This window comes from Schistocerca gregaria, chromosome 2 (assembly GCF_023897955.1).
Source record: "Schistocerca gregaria isolate iqSchGreg1 chromosome 2, iqSchGreg1.2, whole genome shotgun sequence".
Taxonomy (NCBI): Eukaryota; Metazoa; Arthropoda; class Insecta; order Orthoptera; family Acrididae; genus Schistocerca; species Schistocerca gregaria.
This window is the reverse complement of record NC_064921.1, coordinates 326,485,850-326,506,462: the sequence shown is the minus strand read 5'-3', so window position 1 is coordinate 326,506,462 and position 20,613 is coordinate 326,485,850. Positions and strand designations below refer to the sequence as shown.

Genomic DNA, 20,613 nt, shown 5'->3' with positions numbered 1-20,613 from the left:
TTCCCATGAGTAAAATTTTTCAAAGTATTTACGAGAAGCAGGCGACATTCGTATCTCGGCTAAATGAAAGTAGTGCAGAACACATAGAAAACCTCTGTACGATTTCCCTGCTTTCATCATTCTAAAAATAATAGAATTAATTATGAATGACAGATCAATGAATTACTTCAATAAATATAAGTTTCTAAGTAAATCTCAATTTGCTTGTCAAAGTGGTAGAAGTACAGAATCAGCAGTATTAAATTTTACGAAAGTGGTACTTGATGCTTTTGTCGAAGAGAGTGTGTCACAGGCATATCTTTAGATGTTTGAGACTTTTGATACTACTGAACATAATATTTAACTAAATAAGCTACAGTCATTAGGAATAATAATGCCTGGTTCCAGTCTTTCTGTGCAGATATGTTACAAAGAGCAGAGGTGACACATATCTCAAATAAGGCTAAACTTTAACTGAAACATTTATCAATCCCCAAAATACATTAATATAGCAGTTCTTCAGGTTAACATATTAGGACCAATAATATTCCAGATATACATCAATGACATTCTCTACAGTGTTCCACGTAGGGAAAATATTCTCTTTCCTGGTGGCAACAGGATCGATCACTAAGAAAGAAGAAAAAGTAAACTCCTTGCAGAGAAAGCAAATGAAACCCACAAGGAAGCTTTGCTAATGGTCAACGTACAACAAAAGTCACACTGAAAATAAAGAAAATAAGTGACGTCAATTGCAATTTGAAAACGGAAAATTCCACTGTTAAATGAAAAGTAGGTGCCACCTCTATAGACTGTGTGGCAAACACCAAATATCTAGGAATAAATACTGATTTTCACATGAATTATTATATACACACAAAGATACCTGCAAATAGAATAACATTAGTAGTTATACCCTTAGAAAACCATCATCAGTGTGTAACAGCCAGCGATCTTTAGTTACAATTGTTCATATAATTGAATTCTTAGCTATGGAATTCTTTGAGGGGAACAAGTGTACGACAAATGAACACAATTTTCTGTCTATAGAAAGAGGCCATAAAGACTAATAATCAAGAATAATAGCCGAGCTCATTGTAAAGGTGTGCTCAAAACTCTGGGAATTTTAACTACACGATGTGAGTACATTTAGCAGTCAGTTGTGCACATCGAAAACAACAGCGATAATTACTGCACAGATAACTTTGTACGTGACCATGGATCAAGATCTATACTGAACTTATATTTACTGAGAAAAAATAAACATAAAACTCAAAATAGCATAAAACTGCGTAAAATTAAAGAGATTACGAAAAGTGAACTCATTTAAAAAGACATTTAAATAGTATCTGTTAAGCAATGCATTCTATACAATGAAGAATTACTTAGACTACACCGAGTTTGGAACAAAATGTAACACAAATAAATAATAATAACGATAATAAAACATGTATCATTTTGCATTACACTTTCACACTAAGTTACTTTTTCTTTTTCTCTGGGAAATGTTACTATGCCACGTATAATACACCTTATCCACCATCTGAGCTCAATATCGCACTTATTACTGAGAGATGCTGACTTAGCTTTTCAGGCTAGTAAATGGGAACCAAGCTCCCTCGCTATGGTACTGACGTCAGTTGATAGCATGTTAGTGTTACGTTACGAAATAACACGTAAATGTATGCGTGGCATGTGTAATGACTGGCAATGAGAAATGTATGAAGTGTATAACACTAATATTTTACATTATTAAATAACTTCTTTGTAAAACAGCATTGTACACTAGGGGAAGACCGAATAACATAGCACTCTTTTACACAGAGGAGTGTGAACACTCCAATCTTCATCCGTCCAACCTGATTTAGGTCTTCCGTGGTTTTCCTAAATTACTACAGGTAAAAGCCAGGATGGCACCTAGTTTAAGATCACGGCTGATTAGATGTTTCAACCTTGTTGAACTAGACTTTTAATTATGTAAATACCGGCATACGTGAATTGCCTTATTTTTCCTGGTCTTAAATTGTAACCACGCCACAACCAATAGGCTTGTAAAAGTGATCTACGAATGACTAAAACTACTACTACCACTACTACACCGAGTTAGTATGTAACACGTACACGGCTATAATCGTGAGACAGCTTTCAGAGGCGTCCATGTCCATATTACAGTTTTAAGCGTCTATTATTTCCGACAGTGGAGGCTGACACAGTGGTATGTGCAGCAGACGGTGTTGGCTACTACAACACAATGGACGGAGGAATAAAGTCTGCTGACGCCCCTTAAATAGTTTAGTGGTCATATTCTACGTTCATATTTCGCGGTATGGTACCGCTAATATCTGGGGACAATCCTGTTTTATCTACTGTTTCCACATACACGTCTCTGACGTAGCTGACCTGTAGGGCACGAAATATCATGGTATGGCAACAGGTCTTTCAGGAGGGCGACCATTCTCCCCTTTTCAGATTCAAAATGATGCTAAAATGTGTACTGGTACTTGATTTATCTTTATTTGATTTCTCCTAAGCGAACATTAACGTTTCCTTGCGTACGGGACATGGAGTTGCTGGGTATGCTGAAACCTGTCTTGTCTTCCACAACCTTTCATAAGAAAGTATACGATTTTTATATATGATTATCACTGCATTGCACCCTGCCTTTTTGCAGTCGATTATTGATACACAAATATACATATAGAGGATAGAAAAAATATGGAAATACCATAAACCCGTTACCATACCTTTTACGGTGTAGGAAAACCGATGGGATTCAAAACGAATTCCATTCGCTTCGGAAACGATAAATACGGGTCTTGTATAGATTTTAAGGGAATATTCTACCATTCTTCCTGCAAAATAGTGGTAAGTTCAGTTAAAGATAAGTGGATGGCGATCACGCACCATTTTTTCCAAAGTAGTAGATCGTAGTAGCCAGCGATGGTGCGATAATTCAACCTCGTGCTCACAAAACCAGTCCTAGGCGATGTGAGTTTTTGAATAGGGGCCGTATAATCTTTGAACATAACATCACCATTGGGGAACAAACATTCATCATGGGCTGGGCTCGATTAACCAAAATGGTCACATAATGTACAGCTGTAATGCGAGCGTGCAAATTAACCATGGGGCCCATGAAATATCACTATATGGCTGTCCAAATCATAATCTAACCACTGCCGTGTCTCAGTCTTGGGACGTAAGCTCGGATACCAGTTGAAAACATTGTGAAATAAGACTGATCTGAACAAGTGACATTCTCCTATTGCTCCATACTGCAGGTTTTATAGCTTGAGTACCACGGTTTCTTGTTACAGACATTTGTGTCACTGATGAGCGTTTTGGAATTCTAGCTTGTCCGGCAGTTCCCTCCTTCTGGAACTCCCTTCGTGTTCTTTGGTGCTCACAGGACCCGCGCGTGCCACATTCAGTTCTGGAGTAACTTTAGGAGTTATCGTCCTCTTACTTTCCGTCACAATCCTCTTCAATGGCCGTTTGTCACGATCAGGCTTCACACACTTTTGTCCGTCTTGTGTCTTGTATTTTCCCCTTTTCCCCTGTATGGGGTCAGATATGTGATACGGAGACTCTCGAAACATCTAACACTTCCCATACCCTGGTTACGGAAGCACCCACCGTACGAGCACCAACAATTTTCCCACGTTAGAATTCACTTAGCTCCGACATAATACACTTACAACTACTTGAATACTGTACTGACCACAACTGAGACTAGCAACGTATTAAGGGCATAACACAGATACCATTCGTGCTCAAATACAACAGCGCAACATGTAGGCTGGGCTGGCATCTGCATTTATGTTCAAGCAAGCGTTTCTCATGGTGTTTCCATATTTCTGACCAACCTCTGTATGCTGCCTGTCGGTGTCCGCTACTACTTTTAGATCGGCCCTGATCTCTACCGTTTTCCTTCTATTCTTGGGACACACATCCACGATAAACGTGTTCCTAGAAAGCATTTCTGAAAACAAATACAGGTAGAAAAGTCTCAATGAGTACTTTGTAAAACGCGATACCAAGTCAGCAATGTTACAGATAACCTGTATTTCAGTAACCATATCAATTACGTACTACCACAATTTATTGTCACAGCATATCAAATGTCACTATATCATTCCGTAGTCTAAGTTAGTTGCTTTAACAAATAAACTTTTAGTTGAAAAAGGTGTAAAGAAAAGAGTATTTTAGATGCATGATGAAGTTTATCAATATTTTTGGCACAAACAAATAATAGAAATCGCATTTAACGTCAAAATGGAATAACTGGCCATTAAAATTACTACACCAAGAAGAAATGCAGAGGATAAACGGGTATTCATTGGACAAATATATTATACTAGAACTGACATGTGATTGCATTTTCACGCAATTTGGGTACATTGATCATGAGAAATCAGTACTCAAAACAACCACCTCTGGCCGTAATAACGGCCTTGATACGCCTGGGCATTGAGGTGTGTACAGTTACAGCTGCCCATGCAGCTTCAACACGATACCATAGTTCATCATGAGTAGAGACTGGCGTATTGTGACGAGCCAGTTGCTCGGCCACCATTGACCAGACGTTTATATTGGTGAGACATCTGGAGAATGTGCTGGGGAGGGCAGCAGTCGAACATTTTATGCATCCAGAAAGGCCCGTACAGGACCTGCAACATGCGGTCATGCATTATCCTGCTGAACTGTAGCGTTTCGCAGGGATCGAATGAAAGGTGGAGCCACGGGTCGTAACACATCTGAAATGTAACGTCCACTGTTTAAAGTGCCGTCAATCGGAACAAGAGGTGACCAAGACGTGTAACCAATGGCACCCCATACCATCACGCCGGGTGATACGCCAGTATGGGATGACGAGTACACGCTTCCAATGAGCGTTCACCGCGGTGTCGCAGAACACAGATGCGACCATCATGATATTGTAAGCAGAACCTGGATTCATCCGAAAAAATAACGTTTTGCCGTTCGTCCACCCAAGTTCGTCGTTGAGTACACCATCGCAGGTGCTCCTGTCTGTGATGCAGCGTCAAGGGTAACCGTAGCCATGGTCTCCGAGCAGATAGTCCATGCTGCTGTAAACGTCGTCGAACTGTTCGTGCAGATGGTTGTTGTCTTGCAAACGTCCCCATCTATTGACTCAGGGATCGAGACGTGGCTGCACGATCTGTTACAACCATGCGGATAAGATGCCTGTCATCTCGACTGTTAGTGATACGAGGCCGTTGGGATCTAGCACGGCGTTCCGTATTACCCTCCGGAACCCACTGATTCCATATTCTGCTAACAGTCATTGGATCTTGACCAACGCGAGCGGCAATGTAGCGATACGATAAACCGCAATCGCGATACGCTAAAATCCGCCCTTTATCAAAGTCGGAAACGTGATGGTACGCATTTCTCCTCCTAACACGAGGCGTCACAACAACGTTTCAGCAGACAACGCCGGTCAGCTGCTGGTTGTGTATGAGAAATCGTTTGTAAGCTTTCCTCATGACAGCACTTTGTAGGTGTCGCCACCGGCGCCAACCTTGTGTGAATGCTCTGAAAAGGTAATCATTTGCATATCACAGCATCTTCTTCCTCTCGGTTAAATTTCGCGTCTGTAGCACGTTATCTCCGTGGTGTAGCAGTTTTAATTGTTGGGAGTGTATAATTAATTTTAATTAGTAACTGCATTTGCGTATTTATAAAACATACTGTGGCGTTAGTGACACCTTACAAGAACCCATCGTCGATGATACAATATGTGTTAGTGTGCACCTGTCGTTTCCTGTGAGTAAATCTTCAAATTGGACTATATCAAATTTTAATAAGCGTAATTCCTGAACTGACACGATGAAACAAATCCTGTACGTTATGGTGAATGCAGTAAGGAGACATTCATATAAATTCGCTCAGTAGTTTCTGTGTGAGTATACAAAAGTAGGTGAACATGTCTCCGAAAAGTGGCTAATTTACTCTATTGCTCCTTGAGGGTTTCTTTAACTTAAAGTAACATCTGTTCTACAGTGTGTGTTATATTATATCTGTTTTGCAGTGTTGGACAGCGCATTGTGACGAAAAGAGCAGAGAAAGACGATGACGAGGGCGACACGGATCTGGAGGACATCACGAGTCAATACAAGGACCCTGAAGGTAAACAGGTCGCACTCACAACCACTATTTCCATACCATACTCTAGCCATTATATATTGTCTGTCAGTTAACATGAACTGGTTTGTTTGACAACTTGTGGTCGTGTATCGTATCACTGATTTGACAGCATTTTCATGACTGAATGTCGAAAGTGTGGTTCGAGAATTCCTACAATTTTAATTGGGATTTCGAACCTTATTTTAGAATCTGATACTCATAACTGTATTTAGATACACTGAAAAAAGTGCATTCTGAAAATTTTTGCCAGATAATTTCTCAAATATAGGTTTTCCAGAATAAATTTAGGACGCTGATTTTGAAAATTACTTCCATTTTCTTTATCTCGTCAGAATTCTTCATGAAATAAGATCTCATATTTTAATGATGACTAAACACAAATGACTAAACACAAATATTAAAATTCCAGTCAAGGTTGGCTTTTTTTGTAAGTATTTTTTTATTCTCTTAGGAACAAGCTTGGAACCACAGCTGTATAAAAGTCTTCTCTAAAATTATCCATGCATTACGGATTCCAGCTGTAGCTTTCCATGGTGTTCTTGAAGATTTTCTATGAGGTCGCTGTCATGGGGTTTCCTTATCTCTCTGAATCAAAAATAACATATTTGTTGTATCTAAATTCCATTTACCTGGTTTTACTTCCCGTGTACCAACATTTTATTTTTATTGAAATCACAATGACGTCATCGATTTCATTCTGTTCCGTGGCCCATTTATTTGTTTTCCTGTATCTCCCAGTAGTTTCCAACGTGCGTCTCTCCATTATGCACTGAACAACTCCCATGTTTATTCGTTCTGCGTTAAAAATAAACTTTTCATTGACATGAGTGAAAACTTGTGATAAAAAAAGAACTGGTTACATAAGTATCTTCACTTTTAAAAAACAGTACTTAGTTTACCAAAAGCAAAACAGGTCAGTTTTACTATCCTGCGATATAGAGACATTAGAAAATTAATCAGTATTCTTGTCACTGCTGCGATCTACTATTAAGAAAGAGAAGAAAGTATAAAGCAGTTACATGTAAAGATTTGTCAATAGTAATTGCTCAATTTTGTAATATACGAGAGCTGTGAACGTCGTGTGCAAGGCCAGACAAAGTGAAAACATTCATAACTCAAGAAATTCTTCTGATGATATGCATCTGTTTTTCAGTAACTGCTTTTAATGTTTCCTTATCATAAACTTTATAGTATGAATGTAATGGAAAATATCTTGTTGTGCTTACAAGACGTCTCGGAAAGTTGTGCAAGAAAAGGAAGTGTGTTTGTTATGAGTATACCAGAAAAAAGAAAAAGAAGATCGCGTTTCGTTGACAATAAAAGAAAAGCGGTATTAATAGTTCTGTACTTAATTATCAGGGGAGACAACTCCCTCTGTCTCTCGAGCAAGGTCTTAGTGATTATTAATTTCCAGTCCCTTCCTTCTAACATGTGTCAGGACAGAAGAAGAGTAACTGTATCTTTTATCTCTCCGCAACTATTCTTCTGCGGTAGCTAGTTACATGTTCAATAGATCGTTTGAACAACTTTTTTTTATTTAAATGTATACCTGGTTTGTGTTAATACTAATGATCATGTTATTTTTTAGTCCTAAAATGCAGCTATACTAGATTTTTTTCCAGTATACCAGTTTTAAGTAACTATTCGTTTACGGGAAAGGAGTTGTCCACAAGAAATGATTTTAGGTCAGATCTGAAATTTGCTTTACTAGGTTAGGCATTGTATATTATTGGGTAAATAATCATAAGTTTTCGTTGCTGCATATTGAACTGTTTTCTGAGCCTCTGACAGCTTTAATGATGGATAATAAAGGTCTTTTTCCCCCTCTAGTGTTGTAGCCATGGACATTACTACCCTTCTCAAACTGTGATGGGTTATTTATGAAGGATTTCAATAGCGAATATATGTATTGTGATGGTACTGTTAAAACGCCTGACTCCTTGAAGAGATACCTACTATGCCGGCCACGGGTGAATACCGCATATTGTTGTTACTGCTCGCTTTCGTTTCTGAGGAGTAAATTGCTCCAGAATATTAATCCGCAAGACATTACTAAGTGAAAATATTAAAAATATGTCAGCAAGTTGATTCGTTTCCTAGACTATCAGTTATATAAGAGCAAAAGTAGCCGGAATTAACTGTCTGAGAAACTCAATTATATGATTCTCACAGTTCACCTTTTCAGGAATACGTACACCCAAAAATTTGTAGAATTCTCCTCAGTTTATTGAGTGCTGTTCAAGTGTTACATCACTTGTTGGTATAACTATATGTTATACAGATCTGAAGACAGCGTATTTCCTCAAAATTTAGAGAGAGTCCATTTCCAGCGAACCACTTAATAATTCTTTGAAAAACGTAGTTAACAATTTATTCTGCTGATTTTCTGTCTAAAGGGATTTATTGCAACATGAGTATCGTCTGCAAAAAGTACCAATTCTGCTTGATAAATAGTAAGAAGAAGGTTATTCACATAAAAAAGGAAAATCAGTGGACCCAGAGTTGAATCTCGCAGAATACCATCGTGATTCATTATTCAATAAATTCATTATTCAATAAAATTTTCTCTCCTTTGAATTACTCAGCACAACTTTTTGCATTCTGCTTTTTTTTTATGTTATTCAAACCAATCGTAAAGCAAGCCACCGAGTCCATTAAAATTTAATTTTTGTTAAGAGAGTAACATAATATACGCAGTCAAATGTCTTGGAAAGATAATAAAAATGCCGACTGGTGATTTTTACTATTTAATGCTTACAATATTTGCTGAGTGTGTGTAATATTACGTATGTGATGATGGAGATGAGTATACACCTGGAGGAAGGGGAGGAACGAATAGCAGAAGCATTACACTGCCTACTCTTCGAGAGGAAGTTGGGATGTCGCTGGGCTTACCTCCTCTGTCTGACGGAGATATCATCATCAACACTTTCATATGTCGTTTTCTTATAAGGCACTGCGGAGAGGTTTTGAGTTATTCGAAGGCAATGGCACATAGTCCGGTGACATTGAACTAGAACCCTCCACTTTAAGTGGGTTGCCATCAGAACTCCAGAGCTGAACATTCCTTCAGTATACGTGTGCAGGATTCTTAACAGTTACTTCTTGACTGCGTTTTACTGTGTTGCTTTGTAGGTTAATATTCATCTTGTTGCGACTGTAGTAGAAGTAACTCCTCTGTGACAGGCCGTTTTTGCTCTAGTGCCCTTGTTCAGAGACTGGTAACGGTACTCAAAGACGCTCCTTGTGTTGTGTTGAGTCCGTAATGCGATCCGAGTGTCGCGTGCGGCTCCAGGATGCTGGGCACAGGCTGCGTCTGCATCTTCATGTACATAATTTCTCTACAGAATATATTTAGTGTTCATCGAACCACTTTCTCTTTATCGACTTTTAAGCTCTCGAATAGCGTGTGGGGAAAGTAAACACTTAAATCTTTCCGCGTCAAAAAGTCTTCTGGAAATACAGAAATACAGAATCAACTTTCGGTCCCCTGTTGATAGCACTCAATACTCCGTCTGACTAAGAGCCAGTTGTGTTTTGTTAGGACGATATTTTCTGAACCAGTGATATTTTTGTGTTAATAGACAGTTTTCTTCGAGGCATTTCACAATAGTGTAACGCAGCACATCACCCAAAATCCTAATTTACAGTCAGCTTACAATCACATAAATGTGGGCAAGGAACCAAAGTGCACCACACAGTAATGACAAAGGGAAACCCTATGGTATATTTGCTTTCGATGTGGGATCCACTTGTTGCTACAGTAGATAACTACGAGCTACCAAAATAATTTTACGTGAGCACACTACTTCGCAATCTCGACTGCATACACACCGACCTCAATATCAAAATCCTAAACTGTACTACTTGAACTGAAAATTCAAGAAATACACCTATATGATATTTTTGTAGTTGTCAGTCTTCAGACGGATTTTATTGCATCCACCATATTTTCCTGTGATTGATCTCTTCAACTCTTCTTATCTGCTATACCCCTTGTGCTTTACGTATTCAATTTCTGTATTTTCGATTACTCTCCCCAACTGATCTTTCCCGTAAATGGTGGTTTGGTCTGTTGTAGGTTATCACTGCCGTTCATTCCTAATTCGGTATTGTATCTTATACACTGTCAGCAAAAAAATTGGTACACTCTTTTAGAGGTTTCCAATTTACTCAAGATTTATTGTTGCAACAGTAGATATGTGGTACGTGAAATAATTAAATTTGCAGGTCAGTAGCACAAGCGATTCTGACATGCCCGGTATCGATCCATGCTGAAACACCCACATATACATAACGTAGACTCCTCGGGCGGCAATGTAGGTGCTAACTGTGGTATCTAATCGATTGCACAGATGGCGAAAACCGTCCTGCGATATGTTATGCCACGCCTGCCCGACCTGTTCAACTCTTTGTTAGCTGACGAGTCGCACGGGTTACTTCTCGTGCCACTACGCTATCTGTTAGCGCACGACGGTGAAACTTATCAGTACTTCTGCTATTCCCTGTGTGGCATATCCCATCACCGGATCGAAATCTACATCGTCATTCCAGAGTACAAATTTTTTTCCGGCAGTGTAGTACAGTGAAGTGATACAGATGAGCTTGATCATGAGATAGAATTTGACCTACGTTTCGTTGTAAGAAAATAGCAACAGCGAAAATATGTGTTGTCAGAATTACTTGAATTGACTGTGAAATGAGTTCGAAACTTCAGCAACTCACATTCATGTGTGACAGGTCCTGTTAAACCTGTTATTGGAATTACGAATAATATTTTGCTTGGTTTATGGTCTCAGTCTGTTCTAAAGCACATTTCTCTTCTTTCTTATTGTCCTCATGCTGTTGAAACTCATTTCACACACTCCACGCTCCACCACGCACTAAGTAGCATGCTTTGACAATGGACTACAACTATAATTTTGTGCATGTTTCTTACGACTGCCTTATTTTCCATGTACACACTTTTTATATCATTGATTATGTACAGGATAACAGATAACATATTAGGACTACAGAACTGCAAACGGTATCGTGGAATCGAAAAATCAAAATCGTTCAACAGTGGAAAGGCTGCGGCAGCGGATGAGAGATCTGTGACGTTCTACAGAGGTTATTCGACAGAACTCGCTCCCGCCGTTGCAGCAGTTTATGAAAGTTTAGAATTGCAGAAGTTTATATTTTTGAAAAATGGCGGACGATAAATAATATTTAGCCAACATTCAAACAAACCAACCTCACGTGTTTTTTCATTTTTTCATGTTTTTTTCCATTTTTTCATAACGAATCAGTGAGATGATTGGTACTGAATATGTATGTACATTTTTTAAACGGTTTGATGATGGTAGATGAACATTGTACCTGATGCTCTAAGACCATTGGATTTCTTGTTTTTCTTTTGTCATTGATAATGTAGACAAAGATCTACTTTCACACTTGCAGGTGCGGGCGAATGGAATAAGTAATCTTAAGGGATTTTCTGATAATAGTGTATAATAACCAGAAAGTTTTCGCCAGTGTGTTGTGAAGCCTATTTTTTGTGCGTTGCATTCGCGGGGAAGTAGAAAGTAGTCTTACAACTAAGACATTTAGTCTTGCTCATTTTCCAGATCAGGAAAAAATGTGCTAACGAGTTTATTACTATGTGCTGAATAATACAACTGGATGCATAGGAAAACAGATAAACAAAACAATAAAACTGGTATGGTGTTTTCGGTAAACTAAAGAGTTCCAAGAAAGAAACTTTCAATGCATCTAAAACTGAAATTTTACAGTGTCTACTATGGCGGTGAGAGGTAGACTTCAAATGCGGAAAACATTCAAAAACTAGGTTGCTTGGGAAAGGACTGGAGTGAGAGACGTAATTGTGACCGTAATGAAACTGAAACATAAGTGGGCGGCAAAATGAGCAATAGATGGACCATAGATGTTCGTTGGTGGATTCCAAGAAATAAGACAGAGTGTGAAAGGTGGGTAGGTGAGATCAGGAAAGCTGTAGGAACAGCATGGGTGCGTTACATCTGAAGACCGTAAAGTGCGGGAAGGACTAGAGATTGTCTTCATTCAGCAATAAATGTTCTCACGGTTACCATACAAATGTAAAGAAATAGTTATAATAAAAGATGTTTAAAAATATTCTAGGCATGGCTAAGCCGTTCCGTACCCTTATTGTATTTAATGCAAAGAAATTTTGACATTTACCCTGGAGGTAATCACTACCGTAGAAACTGAAGCGGAAATAGGCCGAAAACACTAAACCTTGCCACTTAGCATGCCAGTAAAAGTGTTCAAGTATGGTTGTAGTACGTAGTTTTTGGACAATGGAAACAGAAACACTGGTTTGCGTGCCACCAGCCCAGTACCTGAGGAGTCGACCCTGGCGGGTACACACGTGTCTTGGTAATCCACTGTTGAGTCAGCACTGTAGACGAAAATGGTCGGTCCTTCACGAAACTGAAGATAGTGTCACAATCATCGTGACGCACCCTTTCTTGCGCACTATCCTCTTCTGTCCACGTCACACAAGGATCACTATTTTAGCAGCGTGCTCCGTATGAGCTGCAATTTCATTGTAACAGAAACTTCTTTTTTCGGTTAACTACCACGAGTTTGGCTTACGATCCGATACTGCCACGAGGTGTACTGTCACTTGTTTTTACATTTTCACCTCGTTTGAGAGCAATGTTTACATAAAAAGCAACGAGGGCGGTGCTACGCTTGCGTGTACGCCATATACCATGTGATCTTCACCATTTACTTCCAGTATAGTGTCTGCACGTCCTACGAGTTTTGATTTATTCGTTTCGTTGTTTTGGGGGGTTGCGGCTTGCACAAACGTTAAGTGTTCGTTAACTACTGCAGTTCCACATTCATGTCAACTGTAAGTAGATATTTCAAAGACCAGCTGGTGGAGAATTTGATGTGAGGTTGCTACCGCGGTGCCGCAGGTTCGCACGAGGAGCGCCTGGCCGTGCTGAACGCGGCGCGCTTCCTGCCCATGGCGCGCTGCCACTACGAGCTGCCGTCCACCGACAACCACGACGTCGCCTTCGACCTAGTCGAGATCGAGAACGTCCAGCTGGGCCACGCTTTCAGCGTCACTGTCCACATACACGTAAGTCTCTACCCACTGCACTCGACCTTCTACTCTAAAAAACTAGGATTAAGCTAAACTCCGCCCGAATACGCCATGAAGGTCCAACGGTACCAACCGTTGGATGCAGATGTAGAGGAGCATGTGATCAGCACACCGCTCTCCTTGCCGTACGTCAGTTTACGAGACCGCAACCCTCTTCTCACTGCACTCAAACTGCACGAAGGAGCAATACGCAAGATTTCCATTTTGGTCTCAACTTTTTAGATGAAGTAGTAATTATAGCTCTGTACTTGCTTCTAGCATCAATTAGGAACTGTACCGTTTCAACAATATCATCCCCAATTCATGAAAAGGTAGAAAAGTCGTTACTGTCGAAACCTTTTTTTCAGCGACGGCTTAGTATTTGGAGGTGCCGGATGATCAAAAAGTCAGTATAAATTTGGAAACTTAATAAACCACGGAATAATGTAGATAGAGAGGTAAAAATTGACACACATGCTTCGAATGACATGGGATTTTATTATAACAAAAAAAGCACCCATGTTGCTAGACGCGTGAAAGATCTCTTGCGCGCGTCGTTTGGTGATGATCGTGTGCTCAGCCGCCACTTTCGTCATGCTTGGCCTCCCAAGTCCCCAGACTTCAGTCCGTGTGATTATTATCTTTGGGGTTACCTGAAATTGCTAATGTATCGTGATCGACCTACATGTCTAGGGATAAAAGACAACATCCGACGCCAGTGCCTCACCATAGCTCCGGACATGCTTTACACTGCTGTTTAGAACATTATACCTCGACTACAGCTTTTGTTGAGGAATGATGGTGGACATATTGAGCTTTTCCTGTAAAGAACGTCATCTTTGCTTTGTTTTAATTTGTTATGCTATTTATTGCTATTCTGATCAGATGAAGCGCCATCTGTCGGACATTTTTTGAACGTTTGTATTTTTTTTCTAATAAAACCCCTTGCCGTTTCAAGCATGTGTGTCAATTTGTACCTCTCTATCGACATTATTCCGTGATTTATTCAGTTTTCAAATTTATACTGACTTTTTGATCACCCGGTACTTGAAAATTTTTGACTCTTGGGTTAGTGTTAAAAAACAAATTACACTATTTGATCAGCCTCACACTTTAGTTACAACACATTTTACGTACGCTGTGAAGATATACATTTTACACGTAATTCAAGCAATTAGATCTTTGATTTTCTCCTTGCCGTCAATACAGTAGCCAAACTTCTGACAAATTGTCGATTTCTTTTTGGTTTCTTGCAATTACACAGTCACCTTGCTTATATGAAATATGGACATATCTTCATCTTAGTGAAGCACTCTTCTAACTCTATCTCCAACGCTCAATGTAGCTGATGATTCAAGCACTACAGGGTGGGTGCGGCGCCTAAATCCGGACAAATTTCAAGAGGAATTTCCCGCCATATCGTAGATCCGCCGGAGGTCGTAACTGAGGACCATAGGCAATTAGTAAACAGCCAGAACCTCAAAATGGCCGAGATGTTACAGACAAGTGCGCAGTCCTACCGAGGAGCAACGATTATTGTTCGCCCACACAAATAGTTTGAGTTTTCGAGTACCCGAGATCAACTGTTTACGATATTGTGGCCAAATACAGTGCTTCCGGGAAGTCTGGGGTTCACGTCCTAGGTCTTGTGTCCAGGGAGGGTGATATCATACGGCGACGTTTACTTGAAAAGGGAGAAACTGTGACAAAAGTAGTTTATCATCAAGTTCTGACGAATGTCGTGAAACCGTTGATGGTAACTGCGACCTCGGGGAGACAATATGTCTTTCAACTGGACGGTGCACCGGTTCATATTAGCCATTTAGTCCAAAACTGGCTCTCGTCGACAAGTTATGGTCAAAGAGGCACCCTAATGTCGCATCTCTGCGCACCGCTATCGAAGCAGCATTCTCGAACATGGACAGCAGTGTTTTAAAGAGTACATGCGATCTCTTCAGGACAAGATTGGAGGCGGTTATCGCTGCTGAAGGGGGTTACGTAGAGTAATTTTACTCTTGAAAGATACCACAACTTATCTGTAAAAGGAGTTTCATTTTTATTTGTATGTTGTTCTAATAAATTTGCTTTTAAAAATGTTTCATTTGTCCGGATCTAAGTGCCGCATCCTGTACAGAACATTAACCGATAATATGGACAACTTGATAATCGTACATCGCAGATAGGCAACAGTCAGACACGTCGTCTATGTGGTGCTTCACAGACAGCATGACAGGTCTGGTCTCAGCAACATACAGACAGTATTATCAGGCAACGTGTTCGCCGCTAGATCAGGATGAAAATAGACTTATAGAGCTCCTGGGCCTCGCAAACATTCCACAGATGCATGTAGAGTGCCAGTTTTCAGCTACGCTTACAACTGACGTGTGGTGTCCCTTGATGCACTCATTCGTCGATAGCAAATAATGGAAATAAATGAAGGTCTTAATATTGGCTCTGTACTTGAATTTTTAGCTATATAGTAATTCTTATTCCGGATACTTGAGGACATATCCGCGCATCGGCGCAGCCTTTTATCGGCAAAGTAGTGACAGTAGTATCTCCGCAGAGCTTTCGCCTATTGCTGTTTTCCACGCCGTGTGTTGCAGAACAAGGCAGAAGAGCAGCGCACCATCACGGCCATCCTGTCCGCGTGCTCCGTGCTCTACACCGGAGCCACCGCACACAGGCTGAAGCGCGCCAACGGCGAGTTCATCATACAGGGCGGACAGCGTGAGTGTTCCCTAAACTCCACTAGAGCTTCTACAATGGTTCATTTATTGTCCTTGGTCAGGAAAGCAGGCATGAAGAAACGATTAGCATCATGAAGTAACCTACCTACACATTCCATTAACATAAACAAGCATTTCGATGTTTGATAACCAACCACACACTATGACCTTTCGTACATTGCATCTCTCCGGTTGATTGTGACACTGTATTGGTCAGCCTAGCCCATATCTCGACGTTTCGCACCAGTACCTTAGAATCCGTGCTGTTCACGTCAACTGACAGACAACGTAAAACTGATATATCAAGTCATTTATCCTGATTCAAAAACCTAGAATTCCATGAAGTATAGTCTTCAACTAGCCTTTTTCTTCCGCAAATATCCACTTCTTTAGTCCTTAATTACCTACAAAATCTCTCTAGCAATCATGCTATGTCTCAAGAATTCACCCAGTCATATGTCTCTTCCCCTTTTTTTAATGGTGCGGTTCCCGCAAATCACTTCTGACTAATGCTACGACGGTTTAACCAGTCAGAGAAAGGTCGAGTACCTGATGCAGTCTTGTCACCTTGCGGTTCATGGTCTGCCTTTAGTGATCTCAGTGCCGACGGGGTGCTTAATTCTGAAGCGTCCTACTTCTCAGTGTCTCGAGCGGAGGCAGTCAGAATTTAGGGGACTAGCGGCAGGCGAAATAAAAAAAAAAAGTTCAAATGTGTGTGAAATCTTATGGGACTTAACTGCTAAGGTCATCAGTCCCTAAGCTTACACACTACTTAACCTAAATCATCCTAAGGACAAACACACACACCCATGCCCGAGGGAGGACTCGAAGCTCCGCCGGGACCAGCCGCACAGTCCGTGACTGCAGCGCCGAAGACCGCTCGGGTAAACCCGCGCGGCTAAATAGAAATGAGTATGAAATATGAGGTGAGTAATGTGGGGAAACGCGGTGACAAGACGATTATTAAATAGTGATATGTGTGAAAACGAGGAGTTATTAAGGTAGTGGCTCAGGTAGTTAAACTTAACAATAGCGTTTCAATGGTAAGAAGCAGCAACTGTTGTACACGACGATTCATCTAATTTTCGATGATTTTCATGGGGAACAATCCAGTATGACGCTGCCCATTGTGACAATAACAATACTAGCGAGCATGAACTACAACTGTTCAAGTCGAAATGCTTGTCAAATAAACTGTAAGTATATTTACGAGAATTGCTCGTACTGAGCTAGTGAATATTGACTCTTGACATACTATTGACTATTTGAATTGAAGTACATAATAAAGCTCACACAGTTGTTATTTGCTGTCTATGCCGATTTCAACTATTCAGTGATTATCAGTAGTGGCCGATAGCTGCGTTAGAGTGTGATATGAGTCAACATAACCTCAAGGCTACTACTAGAAGCGTTGAGCAAGTGTTCACTCATGCCATACTCTAACGCAGTCATAGGACAAGAAACATTATGTGCTATTTATGATGAATGAAAATTTGAAATTTTTATAACTAGTAAATTAAAAATCTGTGAACACTGACTGATGTAAACTTCATAGGGAAATCTCACAGACGCTTTCCGCTTACAAAATGGAAAATATGAACAAATACATTTACCTTCTAAGACTAGGTGAGTAAATACTGTAATAACATACAAGTATATTTTCTCTTCTCCCGCAGGTGAGATACTTCGTATCCAGATAATGCCTCAAGAGTACTTGGACAAGCTCGTGGACCACAATCTGGTCAAGATATACGCCATCGCCAGTGTGAAGGAGACGCGTCAGACCTGGAGCGAGGAGGATGACTTCCCCTTCATCAACCCCAAACTGAGCATACAGGTGAGTCCGACACCAAGTCATCCATTAAGAACGCTGCGATGCAGTGTGAAGACAAGTCCACATGAGTCGTTTGTATCTGTGACTACAGATCCGAGGCAGCTGCCAGGTGGGCCAGACCAGCCAGGCGACGTTCACGTTCCAGAACCCACTCAACAGGCTGCTCACCGACTGCACCTTCACCATTGAGGGACCAGGCCTCAACCGACCAAAGGTCATCCCATTTAGGTGAGCACAACACATGTCAGGTGTACTGTTGCCGAGCAGGACAGTTATTAGTAGATGAATATTTTTAAATTACGAACTTTATTAAAATCTCGCTCACTTGTTACTAACCTCACAGAACATACCAATTTGAATCCGTAATCTGAAGAAAAAGTGCCAGTGATGTAGCTAAAGTTTAATATATGATCAAATTTACACTGACATCTATGCGTAGTGCGGAACCGACCACTAGATGTCATCACAGGCGAGCCCTCCAGTATAAAAGGAGTACTATGCTGTCATTAGAGAAACAGTAACAGCACAATGGTCAAGTCAGTGGCTTAGAACGTGGACTCGTCATTGGATGTCATCTGAGTAACAGATCTATCAGGGATATTTAAACCCCTCTAAAGCTGTCCAAGTCGACTGTTTGTGATGAGCCTCTGAAGTGGAAACCCGAAGGAACAACCACAAGTAAATCAAGACCAGGCGGGCCACACATGCTGACGGAGGGTCGTTGTAAGAATCGCATGAAATCAGAGGAAGGGTTCATGAGTTCCAGAGTGTTACCAGCAATTCAGCTATCACTATGACTGTGCATAGGGAGTTAAAAAGAATTGGGTACATTGGTCGAGGAGATATGCATAAACAACATATTTCTGAAGTTGATACTAAACGATTCTTGAGTTGACGTAAAGAGCAACACCACTGGATAGTACATGACTGTAAACAAGTTATTTGCACCCTCTGTCAGTCCGATGGAAATACTGGGCTTGTCGAACGCCAGGAGAATGTTACCTGTCGTCATGTGTATTACCAATAGTATGGTCCCCGTATTGCGCTTAAGGGGAAACGCTAACACTATGAAAACAGTTTGCAGCACTGTGTACTGCACACAGTAGAAGAACTGTTTGGAGAAAATGATAATTTGTATCAGCACGACAACGCACCGCCATAAAGCAGCATACGTGAGGCAGTGATTCACAGAGAGTGACATTCCTTGTCCATGGTCCCGACGTGAATCCAAAGGAACACCTTTGGGAATGTCGACTTCCCCAGACCCCAGCGTGAAACATCACTATCTTTTCTGGTTTTGGCTCTTGAGGAAGATTGGGCTGTCTTTTGTCCACAGACAATCGTACACCTCACGCTAAGTGTCCACAACAGACTTAAAACCGCCATGAACGCGTAGGGGGGGGGAACATACCCTATACTAATGTCCACTAATAAAGTCTTCGGATTCTTTTCATGAGACAGTGCATTTACCTTAAATATACTTCAAAGCCTAGAAATTTCTCAGCACGAGGGATTATCATAAACTAATAAAGGAACATGATTTAAAGAGACAACATGATTTTATTTCTTTTGACTGTGTACTATGTTCGATAGGGTCAAAAATTAATCCTTCTTCAACCACTTGAAATCCAGCGTATTATTGAGCTATCAGCAACGAAAATCATAATATTGGAAGTGAAAAATAATTTCCAGTGCTCTCAAATATAGCCGTACTGTCTGTAGCATAGTTTTCATTGAAACTGTAACGGACGTAACGGTGATTTGGTCATCATAATGCTGTAATAGGTGTGGGATGTGGTATACTCTTCTCTTCCTACCGCCACAGAATGAGCACTATCAACTATTATAGAGAAATATACTCCTCAGTATAGAATTCGAACCACGATACAAACTAATTACTTCATATATTCAGAGTACTGGTTGAGGTGAAAGTCAGATTAATTATGATGAAAGATTCTTGAACTAATCATAATTATGTGGAAATGTATTTTAAATAGAAGAAAAGTACTAGAAATGCGTGAAATGGATTTATGTGAGCTTATAGAGATGTTTTGATATACATGAACATACCTATTCGATTCACTTAAGAGAGACGTAAGAAGTAACATTCTGCTTTTAGATCACCACAAGTGCACCAACGTGACAAGAAAAACGAAAATGATTATTTCAAAATGTTTATGCAACAAAGGTATATTTCAAAAGCCGTGTATATGACACGAGCACAATATACTATACCGTTGCTAAGGTGAAGAAGGTGATTATAAAACATGTAATAAACACAAATTTCATGTTACTGTTGATTTTTCAACAAACAAACTCAGTTAATTTTTATATAAACAAATAAATGATGATTTATGTTAATGGATAAGAAATAATCGTGTAAGAGGCTGTGCTAAGTTATACACATATGAATAATGGTATAAATGTTCGTTCTTCAATCAAAATAATGGCAATTAGTGGTATAATTGTGAAGATGAAGTACAAATGAATGAATTATACACTAAGCAGTGAAACTGTTAAAAACATAATGTTCTTTCAAATGAAACAGGAAGATTTCAGAAGTCATTTAGGAAATTTAATGTTACATGATTCTGTTTACTCTTCTAGAATAAAACTCAAGATGGTTTTCTTGAGAGTTTAATCGTGATGTCTTCCAGTAAGCTTATTGTGCTGCTCTTCACTGCAAAGCACAAAGTTTGGATATTGTTTTCTCCAATACTAGTAACTGTATGTGTAGTTCCAACAATCTGAGGAGAAAATGCATATTCAGGTCTGCTTAAGTT

The 20,613-nt window shown here is 40.0% G+C and overlaps 1 protein-coding gene across 4 annotated transcripts in view; it reads left to right on the top strand.

Annotated features, from left to right (window-relative positions):
- Positions 1–20,613, top strand: part of LOC126336969 (hemocyte protein-glutamine gamma-glutamyltransferase-like) — a 159,614-nt gene that overhangs the window by 126,089 nt on the left and 12,912 nt on the right. For all 4 annotated transcript variants that reach the window (XM_050001181.1, XM_050001180.1, XM_050001182.1 and 1 more), the window contains 5 exons: positions 6,035–6,132; positions 13,098–13,264; positions 15,874–15,997; positions 17,673–17,833; positions 17,922–18,058. In XM_050001181.1, coding sequence (XP_049857138.1) covers positions 6,035–6,132; positions 13,098–13,264; positions 15,874–15,997; positions 17,673–17,833; positions 17,922–18,058 — 687 coding nt within the window. The remainder of the gene's footprint in view (positions 1–6,034; positions 6,133–13,097; positions 13,265–15,873; positions 15,998–17,672; positions 17,834–17,921; positions 18,059–20,613) is intronic.